Source organism: Eupeodes corollae, chromosome 1, assembly GCF_945859685.1.
Source record: "Eupeodes corollae chromosome 1, idEupCoro1.1, whole genome shotgun sequence".
NCBI classification, from domain to species: Eukaryota; Metazoa; Arthropoda; class Insecta; order Diptera; family Syrphidae; genus Eupeodes; species Eupeodes corollae.
Window position 1 is genome coordinate 5,267,924 of NC_079147.1, and position 9,217 is coordinate 5,277,140.

A 9,217-nucleotide genomic window follows, 5' to 3' on the forward strand; every position below is an offset into this window, starting at 1 on the left:
TATTTTTTAAAGTATTTGTCTACATATAAAACATCCATTAACTAAATTATTCTACATTTCTTTTTTATTTTATAAATATATAAAAAGTTATCTACAAATTCAGACTTATTTTTAACTTATCTTAACATGTAAGAAATAAAAGCCACCAAAGCAACTGTAAAAGTGCTAATTCCTATACTTGTAGCACTGTTTCTGAAATCCTTCAAGTATTTAACGACAGGAGGCAATCTCTTCTCAGACCATTCCAAATTTTCCTTAACTGTAGTAGCGGCCTTTGTCAAAGTCTTCTGAGAGCTTCCGAATTGAGTGCCACTTTTGTTGATGAAAGCATCAAGTTTGGCTTGTTGTTCCTTAGTGGTGAAGCGTGATGCTATGTTTGAAATTTCAGTTGCCACAGACGAATAGGAACCCATGCTGTGGAATCATAAAAATGTTGTATAAATAAAATATTCAAATGAAAATTTAAATAAAAACTTACGCTTTTTGTAAGGCTTCAAAGTTTTCTGTCACAAGATCGAAGACAGGCGAAACATTTTCAGCATTTTCAGTGTAGAGGGTCGATAGAGCTGAAGACTTGTCCTGGCGACGGATATCATCACTTAAAATAATATTGAAATAACGTTCCACAAGTTTCTTGTCCTTTACACAACCCAAATTATTGATTATCAATACTTGTTCAGTTGGAACTTGTTCAGCCTTCAACTTGTTGAAGAGGTCTTCAAAGTCCTTTTCTGTACCATCCCTCATTGCTGTACAATAAACAGCGCCGCGAATATTGACCGGAACTGGTTTGTTATGCATGTTTCGGAATAATTTCAGAGCTTCTGCAATACAATCACTGTGGCCGTATTTGCAATTCCAAGAGATAACCTTGCTTCGGGCATAGATGTCCAGAGTCTTGTCGGACTTGTTTTCCTCAAATCCAAGTGAATTGTAAGCTTTCTTCGAAATTTTGATTATGTAGTAGGCGAAATTGTCTTTGTCCAAACCAAGGCGAACGGCCAAGAAGTCGAAGCCGTTGAAAGCAGCTGTCCATGGCAAATAATTGGTTTCAGTTTCCAAGTAGCTGAGGCACATCATTGACAACTCGTATTGCAGTTGTCCTGAACGTGAAAGGGCCAATAGATCGTCAACGTATTGAGCTCGGTTAAGTTCGTGGATGCCATCCCAATTCTGAGAGCTCAAGGCATGATGGATTTGATGCCAGGCGTTAGTGCTGTAGTTGACTCGGTAGTAGCCTGTTTCTTGGATGTTACCAACAACCCACTTAATAGCGTCCTTGAAGGTCACATTAACTTTGTCAGTCTTGGCTTCCAGGTATAGATTTGGTGTTGTTGTATTGAAATCTTTTTGTACATTTGTTGTGTAAGTAAATGGAACGGTATACAGAAGTTTGGCATCACTGCCGTCTCCTGGAGTCAATAGGAATCGCTTTTGTTCGACAGTCATGCTCTTGGAATCAGCAGCAAGTTCGATGTGAAGAACTGGATAGCCAACTTGTTCGGTAAAACTTGTTAGAACTCCATTGGCATATTTCTTTGTATCTGCCGGCCAATTAGCTGTCCAATGATCGAAGATATTTTTGGGAACAGTGTTGGTGTATTTACTAAAAGTAGGTGTCAAAACTAAAGATGTACATACAAAATATGATTTATTGAAACTTACAATTCATTGAGGTAGCTTTGAAGAGATTTCTTGAAACTTTCCTCTCCAATAGCGTGCCTAATCATTCGGATTACTGAACCACCTTTGTTGTACGAAATACTGTTGAACATCCGAGAAAGATCCTCTGGAGAAGCTGCGGTCTCATCACTCATGGGATTTGTGTTGTTGGTTGAGTCCATTCTAAAAACAACATGAATCTGATCGACAACAAATTGCTTGTCCATTTCAAATGTTGGGTCAACCTTAAAAAGCAAAAAGAAGCACAACTTTCTTGAGTAAATTCTTCTTCTGTAAACTATTTCCCTTCAAATCACCTCAGCTGTCATGAAATATTGGAAGTAACGAGCAAAACCTTCGTTGAGCCAAGTATGACTCCACCAGTCGCAAGTCACCAAATCTCCAAACCACATGTGAGCTTGTTCGTGAGCAATAACTCCAGCGATAGATTGTTTAGCCGATAGAGTTGTTGATCCTTCTTCATAAAGTAAAGCACGTTCTCTGAAGTACAAAATCAGATTGTTTATGTAAGACTTGTTAACACTGTTACTTTGTAAATTCAAACTAACCTGTAAGTTAGAAGACCCCAGTTCTCCATGGCTCCGGCTGAGAAATCGGGAATAGCGGCTAAATGCATTTTTTCCACACCATATTCGTAGAAGGGGAGTTTTGTGTAAGTATCAAAAGCAGTTAGAAGCTCACGACCAATATCGAAGCCATATTCGGTTTGGCCAAAATATTCGGGACGTGCAACAACGTAAAATTGACCATCGACATCGGTACGTTCATTGAAATCGGACACGAGGAAGGCCAAAAGGTAGGTGGACATTGGTGGTGTGGTGGCGTAGATATCTTTGAAGTAATTATTGCTAAAAAGAAACGTTCACGTATTAAAAACTGCTAAGGCACCAACGATTTTGAAAAAAATTAAGGAAATTAAACAAGGTCAAACACAAAATGTAATAAAATGTAAGGATTACAGAAATCTGAAAAGGAGCTTCTTGGATGAAATTGGGAATGTTAGGTCGTTTTAAGAAAGCTTGATTAAGAAATTCAACAACTGGACTTTAACTTACTCTATGCGTTGGCTTTGAATCATGCGGGTGTTACTGACTGTCTTGAAGCTCCTAAAGCGAGTAATTGCAACATCAAACGTGGCTTTGAACTTTGGTTCATCAAAACTGGGGAAAGCACGACGTGCGTGATTTGTTTCGAATTGTGTCGATCCCAACCATCTGAGGATGAAGTAAAATTCATGTAAAATCCTGCATAAAAATCATTGCAACATCAAGAACTTACCTTGTCTTATTCTTACTATCGACATAGGAACTCTTATAGAATCCATGCATATCATCTTCCATAAGACCTGTGTACACAAAATGTAAGGTATAGTCTGTTTTTGGTTTCAATACAGCATCCAATGTTAAAGTGAATTTATCGGTGACAGGATCTTCTTCGAATTTGTTAATTTTCAATTTTGTTTTGGGAACAGCAGACTCGTACAATTCACGGACTGAATAAGTTAAACGCTTCGAATGCAAAATAATCGTCTTCAAGTTTGACTCGGTGGTACTTATGTTAATGTAAACTTCACCATCAAAGGTGAACTGTTTGTTACCATCGCCAGTTAATAGGTATGGCTTTAATGATATGTCGTAGTGGGATGGTAGGACGTTGGAAGGAATTCGGTAGTTAACATCAGCTTTAACTTCAGCAAGGGGTTCAACTTCTGCTTTAGTGATAGGAACGCTGATCACTGCGGCGAACAGTGCCAGGCTTAGCAAGCCCATAAGGAAAAGCTTCATCTGAAAATTAAAAATTCAAAGAGAAAGGTAAAAAAAATGTTAGTGAAATGATGATAAAGTAAGAATTTCCTTCCCTTTCCCATTTTATTTTGAATTTTGAACTTTTGACCAATGGCCATAAAGCTTATACAGTTAAGTTGTATAAGTTAAGATTTCATCTAAGGGTTCGTAAATAATTTAACGATAATCACCAAAAAGCGGTCTGCTGTCAAAAACAACTCACGGTTTAGTTTTTACGCAAATAAATAGTAAACATTGAAGTGATTTTTACTTGCAACATGTAGGAACTATACGGCTATATATTAAATTCGAACTTGAGTTTTTAATCAAACATGACGTTACGATGGTAGAAAAGTCAAAAAAATTCGGTCCCCCCATCCAGTCCGGCTATCTGTCTGTCCTCGTCACTATAGCACAAACTATTGTGTCAGTTGAAATTATGTTTCTTTTTTCCATTCGAAAAATAAGAGCAGCCTCCATACAATTTTTTTGGTTTAAACTAGAAAATTCGAATTTCTATTTTTTTTCTTAATTTGGCTTCTTTCCACAAGAAAGACCATAAAACCGTTACTTTGTTTTTAAGTTTTCTCAATAACTAAGCGACCGATTTGAATAATCTTCTTTTTCATTTCAAGTTAATTGATGAAGATTTTTGATCTTCAAAAAAGAAGATTTTTGATCTTCAAAAAAGAAAATAACATTTTTGTTACAAAACTTGATATCTCAGAAAGGGGCGCAAAATTTAAAAATTGTGTACATAATAATTAATTTAAACAAAACCCGCTGTAACAATTTTCTAAAAAAATTAAGTTAATCTAGGTTTTTTGAAGAATAAAATGGTATTTAAATTTTGAGAAAAACTTATGTAGGAAATATTTTTAAACTGACTTTTTTTGAAGAAGTTACAAAGTTCTAGCGACTTAGTCGTGCTTTATATTTCTTTCAAAATTGATTTTTTGAATAAAACTTTTAAGATCTTAAAAAATTCAAAAAATCTACTTTTTGAAGTTAATTTGCTTTAAATGTTTTAGAACTGATAATAACACGAAAACTGAAGGGAAAAGAAATTGTGAACTGGTATTTTGTGACTCTCACACAAAAGTGTCTTCCCAACTTATTTGATTAGGTACCTTTTTGGTATTTGTTTTTATTTTACATTGAGAGAAATTATGTGATTTGATGCTGATATTTCCTTTAATTCAAGACCCAAACATCTCTCTACAATTTTTTTAAGTTTTGTCGACTGCTTTAAGATTGAAATATTTTCTAGCATCAGCTCCAATTTACGAGTAAGCAGACTGATAGCGATAGTAATAATAGACTCCCGAAAATTGAGTACTAAAAAACAACGTCGAAAAAAGCCAGAAAATTCTTGTTATTAGAATATTTCCAGTTTCTGGGTATTTGCATTCTGAAGCGTTTTTCACATTAATAGAAATGGCAACAAAAAAATATATATTTTTTTGGAAAAAAGCTACGTTATAAAACAATTTCTTACATTTCTGCGTGAAAGCAACAAAAACTTTTTAAACTATTGTGTTTTTTGCTCTTAAATATGGCATATTTAGAAAATTGTTGGAATCTTGGAGTGCTTTCATAGGTAGAGTCGAAGTTAGACTATATGTAACTTGCTGGACAACAGCGTTCTAAAATAATACAATAACTAAAGTTCTCACTTTAGCCCTTGAAATGTTTAAATTTAAGGTTGATACACATTAGCTTTCTTTACAGAACATTCGCAGGGAATTTTAAATCTTCCTGAAAACCATTCTTTTGGCTTTGAAACGTCTAAAAATATCAGAACATTGCTTTGACAAATTGGACCGATTTAATAACTTGCCTTCGAAAGTTAACAAAGCACAGTCAAAGAATCTGATTATTAACTTACCATAGGAAGTTAATAATGGGTCCAATTTGTCAAATTGAAAATTTTGACATTTCTCGACGTTTCAAGGTCCCTATTGTCGAAATAAATGATTTTTAGAAAGATGTCTGTGCGTGTGTGTGTACGTACTTTCGTACGTCCATAGCTCAAGAACCAGAAGAGTTATCGATGTTATGCAGATAATAAGACATGAAGATGCAGAAAGGGCTCTTTTCAGAAAATTGCGTGAGTGGTTTTTTACTATAGTAGTTTATAAAAAGGTGAAAATGTTAGATAACCCTAAATATCTTACGAACCAAAAACGCTAGGGACTTCAATAAAGTTTTATAAATTATATTGATACCAAACAAGTACATTTTTTGAAAAAAAAAATCCAACAAACGGTTTTTTTATAAATCAAAAAACTGATAACAAAAAATTTGTCACCTCGAGAATTTTACAAATACAAAATAATTTTATCTCAAAACGATTTTGTACAACGAAAAAAAAAACATTTTTAACATCTGGTAAAATTTGAGAAAAATCAAATTGACAGTCTTTTTACAAAAATAAAAACTTAAAAGAAAATTTAACAAAAATTGGTAAAAATTGATTTTCAACTAATTTCAACTTATAAGACATATTGTTTTCAACATTCGGAAAATTTGTTGATAAAAATCGATTTGACAGTTTTCTTACAAAAAATAAAAAACTAAACAAAAAAAAAAAAAAGTTGGTAAAAATTGATTTTCGTCTCAAATATCTCTTCAAAACTATAAACTACTTTTTTCTTTTAAAAAATATTGTTGTCATCATTCTTTAAAATTTTGAGAAAAATCTAATTGACAGTTTTTTTATAAAAAAATAAAAACCTAACAAAAAACAATACTAAAACTTGGTAAAAATTTACGTTCGACTAAAAAGGTTTTTTAAAATTAAAAATATTGCCTTCAGACTTTGTTCATTTCAAAGAAAATATTGTTTTAGATATTCAGTAGTTTTTTTTTTTATAAAAACCCAACAGTCCGATTTTCATAAAAAATAAAATCTGAAAATTGTACGAAAATTTAGAAAAATTGATGTTCGTTTCTTGATATCTCTCAAATTAATTTCATTCATCCAATTTATTAAAATTTAAGAAATGCTACTAAAATTGGTAAAAACTTGTTTTCGACTAAAAATCTATTTAACAAAACTAGATTTTGAAACTAAACTATTTCTTTATAAGAAAAATATTGTTGGTAATTTTAAAGTTTTTAATAATAATTCAACCAACAACTTTTTTAACCCTACACGAAAACCTAAAAACTTTTTAGGAAGACAAATTAACAGACGGGATGGGAAGTTATCAGTGTGGGTCGCATCCCAGCCTCTTTTTTGATTGAAAAACCTCCGAACCAACTTGCGTTTTCTTAACAACTTAATTTCTAAAGGAAACTATTGTTATAAATTAATAAAACTGATGCAATAGTTAATGGTTTTATTTTAATAATCACTAGGTACTATATAATGTCAACAAATCACTTAGGTCACTTTGATCCCAATAGTGTCAATTGTTGGTGATGTGTTCGAAGTCTTTTTCACAAGATGTGCATTTGGTCTACTTCCTTTTCATCTTACTTTAGTTTAAAAACTTCACTCAAAGGTATTTAAAAAGTCATTACTTAACATATTTAAACCAAGTATTAAATCAATACATTTTTTGAACACTTGCAGCAAATTGGTAAGTAAAGTTTTGTTCAGTGACACTGGTGGCACATATTTTAATTATTTAATCATTAGGGTAACGAAAAGATTCACAATTATTACAAATCAAAAGAAAAAACTGTTAAATCTTATAATCATTTCACTTCCACAAATATTTCTAAGATTTTATTCATTCCAAGAAAGAAATTTTACCTTTGAGAATTTTGAGATGATAAGCACTTATAAAAATAACACCGTTCCAACCGTATGGTTCTCGATTTTTTGTTCGTTCAAAAAATTGAGAAATCCTTCTTGCTTGAGCCAAAAACGTTTGGCCTACTAACTTCTATGACCAACGCTAGCCTCCTTTTATTGAATTGCTCCTCTCGTTATCTCGGTAACGCTTTAAAGCTATGATAACAATCTGAGATTAATTTTGCTGACAATGTTTGTACAGCGATTATCCGACCATCAATTAGTTATTTTATTATAAACGTTGGAGTTCGAAGATATGAGCCCTGGCAAACCGAGCCATGGTAAAGGGAGAAATTGTTTTACAACTTTTCCATTCGCATTTTTAGCTCATCGGGTAATTAATTGTATTTTTGTCGAATACAATGTTATTTCTTTTTTTTCACTTATCAATTATTTTAGAACTTAGAAAATTGTATTAATTTTTTCTTTTGTTTATTTTAAGTTGATTGGTGCCGGGCAGTTTTGGTTTTGTTTTTTTATTCCAGGAATTATTTTTTCTAAAAATTTATTACTCTTTAATCATTCTAACATGTTCCTTTTGCGATACCAAGCTTATCGGAGAAATCTAATTCTGTCCGTTAGCATAGCTTGTGTAAGGAGCCATAAACTGGCTAGCTGATATAGAATATGGTACACCATGAGATTTTAGCCGATGGTGAGGAGGGGGGTAAACATTATATCTAAACTATTGGACTCTTTTTATTGCAATTCTGGATGATAAGGTGGATAGCTGAAATGTGATTTCCTTTATTGCTGCCAATATTGAAGTACATAATACGTATTAATAAATTATTATTTTTTCTTTGTTGTTGTTGCTTTTTGAACTGAGCTAAGAAAAAATAAGACTTATTTATAAATAGGGTTTATTCAGAATTATAATGATTGACGTTAATTATTGTGAATTTTTGTCACATGAGGGATATTTTGTTTTATTAATTTATTTATCGATGAATAATTGAAGGAAGCCAACAGGAAATGATTGTTGTAAAAGTAAATTCAATTATATTCAAAACGGTGCCGTGAAATAAGGCCAAGTGAAATAAGACCAACTTTTTTTTAAAAATAGCCTTATTGCACTTAACACAAGTAAAATAAGGTACATTTTCAGCTGTTGGTCACATTGCACTCTGACAAAGTGAAATAAGGCCAAACTATTATAAGATATAAGACCAACTTAATTTTACAATGAGGTTTGTAAAGGGGGCTATGCCCCTCTCCTGTAACCCTCCTGACTGGGCACACTACAGGATTTGGGGTAGGTGTGAGGTGAGAATATGTAAAATTTCTTGGCATTAATGTCAAACAAACCACACCGCTGAAAGTGAAATAAAACCAAGTCCGTTTTATTTCACTTTTCTTAAGTGTAATATGACGAACTGTTGCAAATTGGCTTCGTTATAATTTACGAATGTGAAAGAAGACCAATTCTTGAAATTTGGCTTGTTTCACGGCACCTTAACCTTTATGCAAAATAAATGTTACTTTTTTTTCTTGAAATCAAAAGAAAGTTAAACAAATTTCCGCTTTTGGTTTTGGATAGTTACCTTTTAATTTGTCGAAGTTCTTTTAATACTTCAATGTATCGATATTTTTTTGAGGTTCTTGAATTTGGCTAATTGCAAAAAATAACCATTTTGAAAGACAGCAATGGAAAGTAATTCGTTTGTTTTTATTTCATTAATGGCGAAGTTCAATTAAACTGATTTATAAAGAAAAATTTATACAAAATGAAACACTGCTTTTGCATTAAAATAAAATTGTCAAACAAATTCCTTCTTCTTAACGCGACCAGAAAAATTGAATGGAGTTTCAAATGAGCCCAGATTAAACTTCCGATTTCCCACATTTTCGTATATTGAAATTACTATAAAATGTTTAAAATCGAGAGACTTTAATTTTGAAATAGGCGCTCCTCAAGGCTGTATTTTAAGTCCTTTATTATTTT

General features: G+C 32.4%; 1 protein-coding gene across 1 annotated transcript; it reads right to left on the bottom strand.

The window, feature by feature from the left end:
- Positions 1 to 42: 42 nt before the first annotated feature.
- Positions 43 to 7,389, bottom strand: LOC129943414 (membrane alanyl aminopeptidase-like). Its single transcript, XM_056052850.1, has 8 exons — positions 7,231 to 7,389; positions 2,962 to 3,467; positions 2,739 to 2,897; positions 2,232 to 2,531; positions 1,980 to 2,163; positions 1,666 to 1,907; positions 479 to 1,606; positions 43 to 414 (listed from the first exon to the last, which is right to left on the bottom strand). The coding sequence occupies exons 2-8, from the start codon at positions 3,465 to 3,467 to the stop codon at positions 117 to 119; spliced, it is 2,817 nt and encodes a 938-aa protein (XP_055908825.1). The 5' UTR covers positions 7,231 to 7,389; the 3' UTR covers positions 43 to 116.
- Positions 7,390 to 9,217: the final 1,828 nt, after the last annotated feature.